The sequence below is a fragment of the Euprymna scolopes genome, chromosome 6, assembly GCF_053919585.1.
Source record: "Euprymna scolopes isolate OS-2025 chromosome 6, ASM5391958v1, whole genome shotgun sequence".
In the NCBI taxonomy this organism is placed as follows: Eukaryota; Metazoa; Mollusca; class Cephalopoda; order Sepiida; family Sepiolidae; genus Euprymna; species Euprymna scolopes.
The window spans coordinates 141,338,729-141,356,230 of NC_136487.1; the positions used below are offsets into that span (position 1 = coordinate 141,338,729).

The 17,502-nt window shown below is 33.1% G+C and overlaps 1 protein-coding gene across 3 annotated transcripts in view; it reads left to right on the forward strand.

Moving 5' to 3' along the window:
* The window catches only part of LOC145278005 (uncharacterized), an 89,991-nt gene that overhangs the window by 69,318 nt on the left and 3,171 nt on the right, over window positions 1–17,502 (forward strand). For 2 of the 3 annotated variants that reach the window (XM_080130179.1, XM_080130178.1), the window contains exons 4-6: window positions 6,538–6,719; window positions 9,943–9,996; window positions 14,884–14,941. In XM_080130179.1, coding sequence (XP_079986305.1) covers window positions 6,538–6,719; window positions 9,943–9,996; window positions 14,884–14,941 — 294 coding nt within the window. Of the gene's footprint in view, window positions 1–6,537; window positions 6,720–8,758; window positions 9,731–9,942; window positions 9,997–14,883; window positions 14,942–17,502 lie in introns of those variants that run through there. The other variant, XM_080130180.1, reaches the window with a different exon arrangement.

Consider the following 17,502-nt stretch of genomic DNA (forward strand, 5'->3'; position numbering starts at 1 on the left):
GAAATATCTTGCAGATTTCAACAAGTTCACAATCTTGCAAGTAAATATGCTTTTCTTACACTGTCAAATCTGCTTGATGATAATTATGATTATCAACTTGGTGAAGTTGACGAAGATATAGAAAAAGATAAATTCTTTGTCGAAAGTAAGAGATTACAGTATTTTGTGAAAGCTTCAGGAAAAGCCAGAATCAATGGACCTCTTGAACTTTTGAACTTTATACAGAGATACCACTTTGGGGATTTTGTCCCTAATATTGTGATCTTGCTGTGCATTTTCCTTATCTGAGCTATTAGCGTTGTCGGCTGTAACCACTCTTTCTCGAAACTGAAACTCATAAAAAACTACCTTCGATCAAAAATGAGCCAGACAAGGCTTACAAACTTGGCAATCTTCTCCATAGAGAAAGAAATTGTCGATAGAGTGAATTTTGATAGTTATTGATAACTTTACCGAAAAAAAAGCGCGAAAAGTATGTTTATAAATTTTCAATCGACTTGGTGCCTTGCGAGAGTTCTCTCACAAAAACTAAATTTTTAGCCTTATTTTCAATTCATAAATACATTTATTTAAAAAAAAGTTAAAAGTATTTTTTAATAAATTGAAACGTTATTAACAACAATAAATTTCTTAAATTTTGTGCTTAAACTGAGCGATTACACACAAGGATTTCAAAAAGCGCAGATACAAGACATTTTTTCTCTTCGGGAGGCTCAACCTCTTAATAATAACATTATGAAGCAAAAGAAAAGAAAACTACATTGCACTATTCTCTCCTTGATACAGCTATATATTTGTTTTAGTGAAAATTCGGAAATAACAACAATAAAAAATGTAAATAAAAATGATTTTATCATTTCTTAATCTTTTTATGTTTTCAAATATTCTCATTTAAATTTATAAAAAAAATGTTTTCTAAAATGTGTGACTTTCCATTTCTTAAATTTTGTGCTTAAACTGAGCGATTACACACAAGGATTTCAAAAAGCGTAGATACAAGACATTTTTTTTCTCTTTGAGAGGCTCGACCTCTTAATAATAACATTATGAAGAAAAAGAAAAGAAAACTACATCGCACCAGCAGTGGGGGGTGGGTGGCAAAACAGGTAATCATATGCCAGTGGGGGGAGCAAAACAGGTAATCATATGCCAGCGGGAGGCGTGGGAGGGGTAAAACATGTAATTATATGCCAGAGGGAGGGCAAAAAGGTAATTATATGCCGGGGGGGGCAAAACAGGTAATTATATTCCAGCGGAGGGGGGGAACAAATTTTAAGACTGCCCCAGGTGGCAAAAACTGATGCTACGCCACTGAGTGCACCCATATATACACCTGTGAATTTGTGTGCGCACATATGCATGCTCGGAAAATGGAGATATGGTGATGTGATTGTTGGTGATGTTTACGGAAATATATATATTTCCGTATTCCTTGTTTACTGTTTCTATCTCCTCTACTTTTTCCATTTTGTTTCTTCTATTTTCCTTATTTTATATATATATATATATATATATATATATATATATTTATAAGAAAAAAATTAAATTAATTTAAATAATCTTTTTTTCTCGATTGCTTGCAAACGGATTTTTCTAAAAACCTGGATTACACATATTTGTATTATTACAAACATTTTGGATTACTGCACACATTTTGGATTTTATTTTGAGTTTACGTGTCAACAGCATAATTCCGGATTCTTATGGGAACATTGTCTCCTATTATCTTTTCGTCTTGATAATACTTAACTTCGCCATATTTCTTAATTGATCTTTTCATTTCAAAAAATTTTTTCCCTCATTTTATGAACTCTTTACGTTTTTTTTTATGTTTTTTTTTTTGCATTTATGACAAGCTTTCAATTAATGCCAATACCAGCAAATTCATAACTTCACTATAATATTCATTTGCTAATATCTTTCCTCTGATGAGAACGCATTTCTTTGAAACTTTGTGGATTAAGGAAATTTCAATATATCTTATTTGAGTATCCTGTCGAAGAATAAATGTATGTAAAATATATTTTTACAGTCTTAAATTTGTATTCTCATATATATCGTATATCGGTAGTGTTTAAATCTTAGTTTTACTCATTTAGAACTGCTTTAAAGCTTTACCGCTCACTCATTTTCGACCAAATTTCAAACAATTTTTATAGTTCATAGGTCACTTTCTTAGTTATATTTCAATTTTCGTTCAGTAAGACAAAAGTTATAATAAAATTACTGTGTTCAAAAATTCTCAGAATCTATAAACAACGGAGAGACGTTTTTTTTTTTTACTGGCTGTTGATTACCATAGCAACCAAATCTGTTACATTACCTCAAATCAGCTGGGAATGGCGGAGATGATGTAACAGGATATAAAAAAAAACTGTCCCTGATAATCAACCGCTGTCTTGATCTGTCGCTCAGATGTACTGTCGCTAATAATTCGCAGGTAACAAGTGAAACAGAGAGAGAAAATTTTATTTCAAAGCAAAACCTGGAAAAATCATGGATTACATAGAAAAATGCGAGGATGAAAAGTAATATGTTTAAGCTTAAACATGGAAAAGTAAAAGGACTAGTTGTTGAAACTGGAAAAGAAAAAGACAAGATATTCTAGTAAAAAATATAATAAATTTATAACTTAAAATATTGCAGCATAAAGAAATTTTTTTTGAAATTCAATTTAACATTATATAATCAATTCTTAATTAATATTGCAATATTTTAAGTTATAAATTTATTATATTTTTTACAAGAATATCTTATCTTTTTCTTTTCTATTTTAACAACTAGTCCTTTTACTTTTCCATGTTTAAATCTTAACCATATTACTTTTCATGCTCGCATTTTTCTATATAATATATGTGTGTGTGTGTGTGTATATATATATATATATATATATATATATATATATATATATATATACGAGCAAACAGTTAATAAAACATGTTAAAAAACACTTTGAAATGAGTTAAAAATATATTTAATCTGAAAAGGAAACTGTTTGCTCGTATTATAAGCTCTATTTCCTATTTGGTTTTATTGAGCTTTTACATCTGGTTGAGATAACTTTATAAATATTAATTCTTTAATATTTATAAAATACTTTAATTTTACCATCTTGGATCATTTTGGTAAATTTAACTGTAATTTTTATTATATATATATCCCCGTCATCCCTTTTTTAAATATGGAATCGCCAAATCGTTGAAGACAAGATCTGCAGAATTTTATAATCATATAGATTAAATTATCCCATCACTATCACCATAATAATCATAATCATCATAATCATAACAATCATAATCATAAAAATCATAATCATAGCCATCATAATATTTAGTTTAAGATCTGTTTACATGTTTACACATTTCTATATCCCTCAAATCCATCCTTATCACTGTCTCACATGTTTTCTTTGGTCTTTTTCTGCAAACTGATCCTGCTACCTCAACTGTTCTACATCTACTAACTTAACCACGCTCATTCTTTTAACGTGACCAAACCAACGACGTTTCCTGTTCTGATCCAGATTTAATTAAGTCATCAGATCTAAGCTTGCCTTTCAGACTCGCATTACGCATACATCATATCATTTTCTCCTAAGAGACACTCTTCTGAAGGTTGAAGGTTCAATCCTCAATGCAGAATACTAAGAATATGATTTAGAATTACGTAAGAGTTCTACATGACTGACGGAAATCAGAGCATGCTACTGATGTAACCTCTGACCTGAGTGCATTTTTCAAACTCTAGAATCTGAATGACAACCTCGAGAATGTATACAACATTTCAAAGTAAACCATTATTTAATCCACTGGGTAGATTGTTCTCTTTCTGTCAGCCATAATCAGATAGAAGTTTTAAGTAGTTAATTGTTATTTTATTCTTACTATTACCTCTAGTGAGGATTGAACCTTCAACCCCAAGCTGACAGTCACTTAGAACTGATTCTTATTTAGCGTCTTTATCTGTTGTGCCATGTGTCCATATCGATTAAATAAAGGATTTGGTTCAAAATTCTGTATAATACTGTTTCTAATCCTGGGTGACATCAAGTTACCTTGCTAGCAAACACAGTTAAGAATTCCAAAATTCTGCATATCAGAAAAAAAAAATCTCTCATTAAAGTACAACTGACAGTTGGCAGCAAAAAGTCTGATTGAGATTCGTGGAAATTTTGACAATCAGTCATGTATTGTGGCGGAAAAGAATTATGAATGGACTTTGTTTTTCTTTGTTGGTTTAGTTTTGATAATGGGGTTTAAGAAAGCAGAAAACTATTAGTTTTGAGGCTCAGAGAAATGGTTTAGCTAATAACCGATTTTCTTTGTTAAGAAAAGAAAGAAAACAAGTAGAGCTTTCAGAAGAAGAGGGGAGAGAGAGAAAGAGAGAGAGAAGGATTTCTGAAGAAATAAAGATGAAAAAAGAAAGCAAAAGAGATAAGAGAGGAGAAAAGAATGATCTCAAAGAGATGGTTGGATGTTTTTGTTTTACAGCATAGTTTCAGGTTATTTAATGCCAAATCCAGTTATTTTGAAGAAAATCTTTTTAATAGAATATATTTGTTTTTTTTTTTTCAAATCGGTTTCTATTTAACCCATAGTTGGGACCCCAACAAGTACTACCACTCCGGGTCAGAGTGGACCTGGGAGCAATGGCAATTAAAGGGTGGCTCCACACTCCCCCAAAGCCTGCAAACTGGGGCCTCACCATCGGATATATCCAGGACCTCAAAGAGATGAAAAATGGGATTAGGGATTTTGATAAAAGTTAGAGGCTGGAAAATGAGGAACTTTTCCCCATTCGCCGGCTAAGGGATGCAGCAGCCTTGTCTCTCTAGCCGTTTGAGAGTTGCAAGCAATCCCATCCCCTCTCTGTGAACACAGGAACATGGAGAGTTAATTTTGAAAGTGTGGAAAAACTATCTGAAGAACTTGATTTTAATTGAAAACCCTGTACCCAAAAAATGTTTTTTTTTTTTTTTTTTTACAAAGGACTCACCACTTATCAAGACCTGGAGGCCACTCAAGTATAAGGGTTAATGAGTGTATGGTAGTCTATGGGATAATATCGTAGTAATCGTTAGTAGTGGAAATTTGGTAAATTGGATTACTTAAGGGGACGGTTCATCAAGAACTTGTTCATGTTGAACTTTAAGACGAACATATTGTAGTCAGATGGAAAGCAGGCAAATGGAACAGAGTTTCACAGATGTGCAGTTCTAAAAAAGAGGCTTTGTCCATGGAATCTACATTTAGGTTTAGGCATAGATAAAGAGTGGGGTAAATTATTAATATTAGTTTCAGTTAGACAAGTGTTTTTCATGAAAGTTTGGCAAAGGGGGACCATAGATTGGAGCTCAGACGAGCACTTTATCATTGTTACTTAAGTACAACGAAAATCTGAATTGTTTAAGTTTTCTTTGCACAAACTGCATCTGAAATTATTTTATGCAAATAATAATTTTCATTAAGAAAATGATTCCCGATGTTTGTTCATTATTGATTGCCTGTCAACACTGACACTGACAACCAATGCCTGCAGTGGAGAGAGGCAGCATATCAAACAAAAACCAAACATGTTACGAAGGAAGAATTCAACCACAATGCCTGACAAGCGGTCAGCCAATGTGTTAAAAACTATTGTTACCCAAGCTTAGGGTTGTGCATGTTTTGTGCGCTTTGGGCATCAAAGCAGTAATTTTCAGTGACCAGTGAATCAGTTGACACCCGGTACTTTTACTGGGCTAGTCACTGAAGTGTAGTGTCTGCACAGATGCTGCACTCAAATTAATTGTCCTCGGTCAATGTAAGGGAAAACCCTTCTATAGCAAGGCAATTTTATTTTTGCAGAATCCCCTTTTGAGAGAAGCTGCTTATCTCCCACATTAAACTGACCTTGTGTCACATTTTGTTTTGTAGGAAACAAATAACCAGTGAGTGTCTGGTTACATTTTGAGGAGTCCATTGTTAAACAAAGTAAAAGTGTAACCACTAGGACTTAGGGTTGGTGCACATCTTCTTGTCTTTGTGCATGACCTACTCACCACAGATGGATTACAATTATGGTCCCGTGTTGCAGTATCATGTGTAACTGCCCCTACTCTCTTTTATTACATGTGTGGATTCCTGTATTCTAGAAAGATTTGTGAATCTGGCAAGATACACCTGGAGAAAGTCAGAGATTACATTGGCCGAAACGTTGTGAGCATATGATTCAAGATGAGAACAGTAGTCTGAATAATCCAAATAATACAAATTATTCCTCCTGATCTAAAAAATTCAGAAACATGATACTATTTGCATATTAATTAGTCGTCCATTGTGTCAGAAAGAGGAAAACAGTAGACAACTATAATATACTTCTTGCTCTCTTATTCAAATAACTGGCTTACTCTTTACAGTTATTTAGTGAAATTGACTTTGATGGTCCCTTAAATAGACTGTAAATTGCACTGCTTTCTTTTTTTTTGTGACTGAATAGTTCAAATAATTAGATTTTTGTCTTTCATAGAGATATAGATTTATTCACTTTTTTATTCAGGTGGTACATCTGAAAAAACAGGCAAGCACAAAATTGTTCTGGACAAATTGTCACAACGGATAAGTGTTTTCAAGATGTCGCATATATTGCCTAGTGGTGTCCATCTGGAAGCAGCGCAGACGTTAGGCAAAATATCTCTCCAATATTTGTGGCCGACAATGAGAGAAGATGTGACTAACTGGGTACGTAATTCATATGCTTCTTTTTTTTTTTTTTTCCTTCACTTGTTTCTCTATATTTTTATATTTTTCTATATTTTTAATATATTCTCTATATTATTTTATATTTTTCTATATTTTTTTAATGTTTTTCTATATTTTGAATATATTTCTCTATTTTTTTAAATATTTTTTATATTTCTCTATATTTTTCTATATTTCTCTATATTTCTCTGTTTTTCTATATTTTGAATATATTTTTCTATATTTCTCTATATTTCTCTATATTTTGAATATATTTCTCTATATTTTTTTATATTTTTTATATTTCTCTATATTTTTCTATATTTCTCTATATTTCTGTTTTTCTATATTTTGAATATATTTTTCTATATTTCTCTATATTTTTCTATATTTTGAATATATTTTTCTATATTTCTCTATATTTTTCTATATTTTGAATATATTTTGAATATATTTCTCTATATTTTTTAATATTTTTTATATTTCTCTATATTTTTCTATATTTCTCTATATTTCTCTGTTTTTCTATATTTTGAATATATTTTTCTATATTTTTCTATATTTTGAATATATTTTTCTATATTTTGAATATATTTATCTATATTTTTCTATATTTTGAATATATTTTTCTATATTTCTCTATATTTTTCTATATTTTTCTATATTTCTCTATATTTCTCTATATTTTTCTATATTTTGAATATATTTTTCTATATTTCTCTATATTTTTCTATATTTTGAATATATTTCTCTATATTTTTCTATATTTTGAATATATTTCTCTATATTTTGAATATATTTCTCTATATTTCTGTATATTTTTCTATATTTTGAATATATTTTTCTATATTTCTGTATATTTTTCTATATTTTGAATATATTTTTCTATATTTTGAATATATTTTTCTATATTTTGAATATATTTTTCTATATATTTAATATATTTTTCTATATTTTGAATATATTTTTCTATATTTTTAATATATTTTTCTATATTTTGAATATATTTCTCTATATTTTTCTATATTTTTCTATATTTTGGATATATTTTTAATATATTTTGGATATATTTTGAATATAATTTTCTATATTTTTCTATATTTTGAATATATTTTGGATATATTTTGAATATATTTTGAATATATTTTTAATATATTTTAGGTATATTTCTCTATATTTTTCTATATTTTTCTATATTTCTCTATATTTTTCTATATTTTGAATATATTCTCTATATTTCTCTATATTTTGAATATATTTTTCTATATTTTCAATATATTTTAAATATACTATGCAAATTGCAAAAGGTAAAATCTTGAGATTCATAACAAATCTTGAGATTCATAGCAAAAATTTAACAAAAAAAAAAAATAACATATCTGTAATTTAATTCACCCCACCCTTTCCTCTTCTCTGCAACCTCTCTCTCTCACAGACCGGATGTCACTAGGCTCAGTCTTTTCCATAAATATTATTATGGCATGTAGTCTTCAGAATTGTCTGATCTGTTCCCTTCTTCCTTTGTTCCAGCTCATTTGACTCGTTGGTCTAGTGGTCTCCACCAATTTGCTGTTTTGATGCCTAATTGTAATACAGCTACCTATTCCAGTAGCTTCTTTCCAAGAACTGCAGGCTTATGGAACTCTCTTCCTGTTAGTCGTTTTCCTCCTACCTATAGTCTTGGTCTTTTAAAGATTAATGTCAATAGGCATCTCCTATGCGATAGTCATCTTTTATTCTTGTTAGCTCCTTACATAAAGTGGCTTCATGCCTTGTATGAAGCGATTTCCATAAAAAAAATTTTTTATTAAAAGTTTGGAGATTTTGTAGTGAAGCATAAGAATAATAAAAAGTAAAGCTTGAGTTATCCCCCCTGTGATTCCTACTACTTGAACAAGTAAAGCACAAGTTATCTCCCCTTGTAACCACAATTGCTTGAACGAGTAAAGCATTACTAGCTACTTACTAACTAGTTGAATAAGTAAAGCATGAGTTGTCTCCCCCTGTGATTACTGCTTCTTGCACAAGTAAAGCACTATCTCTCCTACAATTACTGCTATTTGAATATGTAAAGCATGAGTTATCTCCTCCTGCAGTGACTTCTACTTGAACTGTGATGTTCATCAAACAAGCAAGCGGCCACGCGTTTGTGTTTTGTGCGGCTGTAAAACGATAAATAAATAATCAACACTCACATCGGAGACGTTCTTCTGTCCTGCGCCCCTGCGGGCTGAGAAGAAAGAAAAATCGAGTGATCCAAGATGGCATCTGTGGTCTTTTAAAGCCCTCGATCTTGCACAGTTCTTGCATGGTTACATGACACACCTGCTAATGAGGCATGGTCGGACACTATAAAAGCAGGTCACTGGGAGGAGTTGGAAGAGCATTCAGACCTGCGTACCATGAACAGTGCTCTGCGTCTCATCAGACCTTTTTTGATAGAGCCTGTGTCGTGAAATGTGCTTTGCGTCTGGTTAGACCTTTTCTTTTTTATTTTACTAAAATTGCTTCAATGAGTAAAGTATTAGTTTTCTCTCTTTACACAACTAGTTGAATAAGTAAAGCATGAGTTATCTCCCCCTGTGATTACTGCTTCTCGAACAAGTAAAGCACGAGCTATCTCTCCTGCAATCATTGCTGCTTGGACAACTAAAGCATGAGTTATCTCCTCCTGAGGTGACTGCTACTTAAACAAGTAAAGCATAGGTTACCTTCTCCTGCAATCACTGTTACTTGTATAATGTAAGCAAGCCTTAATTACGACTTTTGTTGAACTTGGTGAAACAAATAAGTGTACTCTTATGTATTTCTGAGAAAGTGAATTAATGTGATGAGCGGATTGTCTGTTTGAATTGTGTAAAGATTGCAAATGATGAATGGAAGAACAAAATTTACTTATGAAGATGCTTTATTTATTGATATTAGATTGGAAGACAAAAGTGTGAGACTCTAAGAAAGCAATCCCTGTCATGGATGTGCATCAGAAGCAGAAATATGTAATTGAATTCCTGGTAAAAGTGCATTGAGAATTGTTGTGACTATGTAGAAAAATAAATTCTGGAGAACAAAAGGTCACTCGTTTTAATGGTACTTAAAGGCCTTTGTAGGTCTTCAATTTTTAGAGTTAAAAAAATAGGAGACTTTACTTTTAGAACTATGCTCATAGAATTATACTTATTGAAAATTGAATTTTTAACATTAATATTTTCTTATTATATTACAGGTCTCTGATTGTAAAGTTTGTGGAAAACAGTCAACACATATTAAAAACAATATTGTAAGTGCTTAAACTATTTTCACTATTTTTTGTTGCTTAAATGGATGTTGATAGCTATACTTATTTTCCATAATACTGGTTTATTTGAAAAGATAGTCACTCGTCTGTAGATACTGTTGTGTATCAATAATGTGGTTAACATGGTACTAGCTTGAACAAGTTAAAAGCAGAGAGGTCAAAAGGTTTAAGACTGACAGGTTTCAAACTTGTTGACTTCGATTCACAGACGCGTTGCACCTTCATGATGGTAGGGGTCATGATGCAGGTCAGTGCATTTTGAGCGTGAACCAGTTCATGGGGTGTTACTACCCTACACATACACCTTAAAATAAACAGGGATGCACATGCGTTTCTAGTCAGTTAGTCAGAAGACACTTAGAATGAGAAAATCGTGATTCAAGATGAGGAAATGGAAAAAGAAAAAAGAAATCTGAGTTAATTCGGTGATGCAGAGGCTGCCCAGGAAATGGGGGGAAAATCCAAAATAAAGACTTTCTCCGAACAATAATATTAAGTTGTGTTAGAAACATGCATGAATTGTCGCGAGGAGGCATCCACATACACAAATGATCACAGTGATGTTAAAATTATATAGACACGTGGAATATATACGAAAATATATACATCTCCCCCACAGGTACATAGCGGTACTGAAGTGCAGGACTTATCGACGTCATAGTTAAAAAAAAAATATGTTGTAAGGAAAAAAAAATATGTTGGAAGGAGACATTGATGGTATGGCCACATTGAAAGAATGGATGAGAGTTCTTAGGTTAGTAGATCTAGAACAGTTGGAGTAATAGGATATGTTCAGAAGAGAAAGCTACGGAACAAGTGCATGCTACTCGTGTGAATTAAAATAAAAAGTTCTGTTTGAAAGTCTTTACAAGAGTCCTGAGTTTGACAAAAGATTTCAGAGTTTGACAAGATATACTTGGAGAAGATTGGAGGTTACATCAGCTGAAATGTTGTGCAAATTGTCATGGAAAGACATTTTCATCATAAAAGCGTTAAGATATTCCTGTTCCATTGAGAGGGAGAAGGTGAGTCTGTTTATATTGTGTGTCAATGTTCATGTACATTTCCCTATCAAATAACTCTGTCAATTTTCAGCCTAGCGACTCGAGATCTGACATAAGGGTTTTTTTTTTTTTTTTACATAGACATAACCACTTATCAAGGCCCAGAAACCACTCGAGGATGAGGGTTAAGTAGTCAATTGGACAATATAGTAATTGTTAGTAATGGAAATTCGGTAAATTTGTTAACTTAAGTGGAACGGCTCATCAAGAACTTGTTTACATTGGACTTGAAGACAAACATATTGTAGTCAGCTGGAAAGCAGGAAAACGGAAGACAATGCCACAGGCCTGCAGTTCTAAGAAAGAAACTTTGTTCATAGAATCTACGTTTAGGTTTAGGCACAGATAAAGAGTGGGGGGAATTATTGATAGTGTTTCAGCTAGACGAGTGTTTCTTGTGAAAGTTTGGCGAAGGGGGACCATAGATTGAAGCTCAGTCGAGCACTTGCCATGAAAATAACGATAAAGTAGAGACAAACTCACAACATCTCTTCTGTGAGATAGAGGTTGCAGAGAAGAGAAAAGGACATCCCCTACGAGGCTACAAAGTCTATTTTGAACTCTATCAAGGCAGGACAAGTCTTTTCTAGCAGCTCCTGCTCAGATGTGGCAACAGTACTCCATCCTTGGACGTACCTGGCTCTTATATAGATAGAGAATAGCATCAGCAGTGAGATATCTACTGGATTGATAGAAGGATCCCATCATTTTTCCAGCGGCCTTGGCAACAGATTTGATGTATGTGTTCCATTTAAGATCAGGAGTATAGGTCAAGCCCAGTTGGGGAGACATTGAAATACGAGCAAGAATAAAGATCGAGTTTACCAAGTATGATTAAGAAAGAAGATTCAGAATTAAGCACATCGAAGCATTTATACAAGGAATATTTATTTATACAGAAAGGTTATGAACATTAGAGTGTGTGTGTGTGTGTGTGTGTGTGTGTGTGTATGAACCAGCATGCATGTAGATAAATATTCGTTGTGTGTATGTGTGCATGAATGTATACGAGAGTTTGTTGGAGTATACGTTGAAGTCCATTGTGTGTGTAAGAGTTTGTTAAGTTATACAGTTTTAGTTGCATTCGGTCAAGTTCCTTACTTATAAAATTACTAGCTGGCAGCCCGGGCATTGCCCAGTTGTACAATATGCTTAAACATCATATTTTAATTTATGCAGATTGCATCTGTATTATTATAGAATCAATCCTTTATTGATTACTTACCTGCATACTCGGCGTTGCCCGGGTGTTTGGAGGTGTGTGTTGAGCAAAAATAAAAAAGTTGTAGTAGGCAGGCAAACAGGTTCAAACCCGTGACGCGAAGGCTGAAAAGAAAGTGGAGGTGTGTGTAAGGGTGTTGTTTGAGCAAAAAAAAAAAAAAAAAAAAAAATTAGGAGTTCCTATTTACAATGCCTCCCCACGGGACAGAGTTAGACACCAGGGTTGTTTTTTAATGTAGAGAAAAGGAACAAAAATAAAAATTGTGTCAGTCGTGAAGGATCTCTCCTCCACTGACAGAACAAGAATTGAAGTGCAGCATCTGAAGAACAGATACTACACTTTGATAAGCAGGCTCGAACTTGTAACATGCCAGAGGAAAAGGAGGTGAAAAAACAAACACAGTCTTATCGATGCGCCCACTGCGATTGTGATGGGCGGTCGAAATAACATCTTTTATGCAACGTTGTTGACACAAGGTTTGAATGACTTACAAAAATGTTAACAAAAAAATAGACCACTCCTTGTAAAAAAAGTGCCCAGTTGGGTTGAAGGAATTAATGTTTTTAGCCAATTTTTCGATAGTTGTCGTCTGAAGGGTTGAGCTTCAAAACGATAGCAATCTCATGAAAATCTGTCGCCTCTGTCGCCTCTGTCGAAAGTTTTAGGCAGACATACCAACATACATACATACATACATACATTTAAACAGACAGGTGAGATTTATATAATAGATTATATATTACAAGGAATAATTTGCCTGACAGACTAATTCGCAAAAAAAATAAAACAATTCCATCTGTTTGTTTACAATATCACGTCAGCTGATATTTGGGCTTGATGATGAATGCCCTGGAAAAGTCACTTCTGATTAATGTTTAGTTTAAAAATATGCAAGTGAAGAAATGATTTGTGGTGATTTTAAATGGTACCTCTTCTTTTATCATAAATTGAACACATTAATAAGAAAAAATTAAAATAAAATGGTGAGGTACACCTGAGCTTCAACAAGAAATCATTCGATCTGTAGTTGAATGCTCTAACACTGAACTACATCTCCAGATTATAATAAATCTGTTTGTTTTTTTAAGAAGAAATGACTTGCTGAGATTTTATTATTTCCCTTGGCCAATGTAATGTAAAATATTTTCCTGTAAAAATTATTCATTTTTATCTATAAGAGAGAAAAGCTATTTTTAAGGTTGGATATTTTTGATTTTCAACACTTGCCTGATGAATTTCTGTATAAAACATATCTAAGAACACTGCCAGACATATAAATTGGCTTTGTGTGAAAGTTACAAAAGATAGTTCCAGTCGTTTTTGGGACCTATCAGGAACTCTCTCTCTCTCTCTCTCTCTCTCTCACACACACACAAAATGACTTTTATATAATAGGAAATATCTTGTCATATCTGGGCTGGTGCACTAACCTCTCCCTCTTAGACAGGTTAAAAAAAAATCAGAAGTTCTTTTTTATAATAGCAGAGATGAGAATTGCATCTAGAGTCGAATACTTTCTGGAACAGTAAAATGATCCGACCTTTTTACATTTATTTAAATAATATTTTTAATGACTTATTGTTACTACTACTACTACTACTACTACTACTACTAATAATAATAATATCTATATATCTATAAAAGTGTGTGTGTGTGTGTGTGTGTCTGTCTGTCTGTTTACATTTCCCGATACAATAACTCTGTCAATTTTCAGTCTACAGACTCGAAATTTGGTATACAGGGTATGGATATTTGGGAAAATCTTTTTAATTGGTTTATAGCCAGAAATTTGGCTGTTAAGGGGTAAAAGTTCAACGATTTGACCTTTGAGAACTCGATCAAACTCCTCCGCCAATTTTGGGTCTAAACACTTGAAATTTTAGATATAGGTTACTTAGACATTGATCTAACTTAATAACTTGCTTTGAGCCCAAAACAATAAATGTTAAGGGGTCATAATAGGGGTCAAAGTTTAAAAAAAGTTGACCTCTACGGTCTCTACCAAATTACTCAGACAATTTCTGGTCTAAACATTTGAAATTTCACATAAAGGGTATTCAGAGATAGGGCAAGCTTTTTAATCGGTTTAGGTCAAACATTTTTAGTTACCAATATATAAATGTATGTATGTATGTTTGCATGTCTGCCTAAAACTTTCGACAGAGGCGACGGGTTTTTACAAGATCAGTATCATTTTGAAGCTCGGCCCTTCAGATGACAAATACAGAAAAATTGGCTAAAAACATTAATTTCTTCACCCTCAACTGGGCACTTTTCTACAGGGAGAGGTCGCTTTTTTCACCGATATTTTCGAAAGTCATCCTTTCTTTTCGATTGTCTAACCATAATTTAAACCTATGTCCCTTCTGGTTTGGCGGTAGTCGTAACAGCAAAGACGTCACGTTTTTTCCCCATTCTTTTCCTCCTTCATGGTACGGGTTTGAGCCTTCTTTCCTCCTACCACTTTTTTTTTTTTTTTTGCTCAACACACACCTCCAAACACCTGGGCAACGCCGGGCACCCAGGCTAGTTAATAATATGTTTGTTAATTCATACATGTATACTTATTTTTATTTATTAAAGATGGTCCAGCCAGACAGCTCTTCATCCTGGGGATTCACAACTTCATCGAATTTGGACGGTTAGTTTGAATTCTTATTTATTAAAATTAGTCTGCTTCTTTCTTTTCTTGTAATTCTCTGTTTAGGTATGCCTATTATTATTATTCCTGTCTACAGGATTTGTTCCTAAACTAATTATGAAGTTTGCAACATAGCTGCTAGACTTAAGGGATTGTAATGTGAGCTATATTTGGTTTAATTTAGTTTCATGCAAAGGGAGAAAAAAGAGAGTGGAAGCTCTTTGTAGAAATTCGGATGACTCAGGTATTTTTGAATATGAACAATAGGTATTAGACATCAATTAATAAATATTCGCCAAATTACAATTTCTTTGGAGTATTTTAAAAATTTTTTAAAAGGTTTTAGGATGATATATAATATAGGCATAACCTCCGGTTCGGAAATTCCAATATTTCAGATTTGCATTAAATTGGATCCATAGTCATTAGACACCAATAAAGTAAAATTCCCTGAATTTCAGTTTCTTTTGAAGACCCTCACAAGTTTGATCCTTAAATTTTGGACATTTTCTAGAATTAAAATCATTTAAATGGATCAGGATCCAAATTGAAATTAGGATTCTAGACATAAGGTTTAGTATCATTATATCTTTACTTTAAGCTCAGTTAGAGAGGGCATAAAAGTGGTGCAAAATTGTTCTGTATAATATGCAACTCCTCATACGATATCATGATACAAAAGTTATTTGTATTATTTGGATTCATTGAACTACTGTTCTCATTTTTAGTATGATTTTTTTTACAACCTTTCAGTCGAGGTAACCTTCGACTTTCTTCAGGTGTATCTTGTCAAACTTGGGAATGTTTCTGTGGAACTCATCGATTGATAGTTCAATTCTCAGTGTGTGCGACCAAAAAATACAATTACAAATTACTTAGGACCTTTATCTAGCCATAGCTGACAGAACAAGAGCATGCTACCACCATGAAGTAAATAAAGGGTTCTGTTCGAAATTCCGTCCAAATTCTCGAGTTTGACAGAAACATTCCTGAGTTCGACAAAATATACCTGGAGAAGGTCAGAGGTTACATCGACCAAAATGCTGTGAAAATCACACTCAAGATGAGAACAATAGTTCGATGAATCCAAATAATACAAATAACCACCCTCATCTCAAAAGTTCAGAAATGTCACAAGAGTTATTGCATGAAGGTATCATCTGTGCTGGTGCGAGATATGAGTTAAGTTTGATCTCACGTGTATGGATTGCATGGGTGAAATTCCATGTGTATCTTCCAGTTTTAATCTGTCTTTTCATTTTGCTTGTTACTCGAGGTCGAGTTTTCAACAATTATTAATTATGTCTGTGAGTAAATGCTGGTCTCCCACTAATGCAGTCGTTCTGAGGATGCAGAAGAATGATAGGGCCTTAATTTGATGGATTTGTGGTCTGTGTTTTTACTTGTGTTGGCACGATTAATCAGAATTGGGAATCAGAAAAATATCAACTGTTTCATGTCGACATTGAACAAAACCTTAATTGAATAACAGATGCGCACACACATTTATCTGTGCCTAAATCAAAACGTAGATTCCATGAACAAAGCTTCTTTCTTAGAACTGCATACCTGTGGAACTCTCCTCTGTTTGCCTGTTTTCCTCCTGACTACAACTTGGATGTCTTCAAGTCCAACATAAACAAATTCCTGATGAACTGCCCCCTTATGTAAGACGCTTTATCAAATCTTCAATACTAATGATTACTATGGCACTATCCCATTGATTACTGCACACGCAATAACCCTTATCCCCGAGTGGCTTCCGGGCCTTGATAAGTTGTGACCTCCATGTAAAAAAAAAACAAAAACAAAAAAAAACATCTCAAGGGAACATAATCAAGGAAAAAACACGCTGAAGATTTTGAATGACTCTATCAAAGATGACCTCGAGCACTGATAACATAGATGATAGAATTTCGCAGAAAACTTCATACTGTCATGACCAATGTACAACTTTTTTTGTTTTTATCACCTATCAAGACCCGGAGGCCACTCAAGGATAAGGGTTAATGAGTGTACAGTGATCAAAGGGAACATGTCATTGTAATCATTAGTAGTGGAAATTTGGTAAATTGGATTACTTAAGAGGAACGACTCATCAAGAATTTGTTCACGTTGTACTTGAAGACAACCATACTGTAGTCAGATGGAAAGCAGGAAAACGGAAGAGAGTTCCACAGGTGTGCAGTTCTAAGAAAGAAGCTTCTACTCTGGACTAATAAAATGAAGAAAAAAGAAAGGTGAAGTTCTCATTCAGGATTTTTTAGAATGAGCAAGATTAACTTCCGATGGTTGGACAACATTAAAACCCTACTTTCACATTTCTTTGGCATTTTTCCTTCAGCCATCACTTTCAAATGTTTAAGGTTCATTGTGAAAAGTGCATGACCGCCATTGACCTTCATCATCTTGATGCTCTTGTCATATGGCTTTAGATAATGTATTTAGACAACGATGCAGCAATAATAATAATTTATTTTCTCTCTCCTAGAAATGTCCCTGCTAGGTGATTTGGTTACACAATGACCAATCGGCTTGCAATATTTCAATCCCTTTGTGAA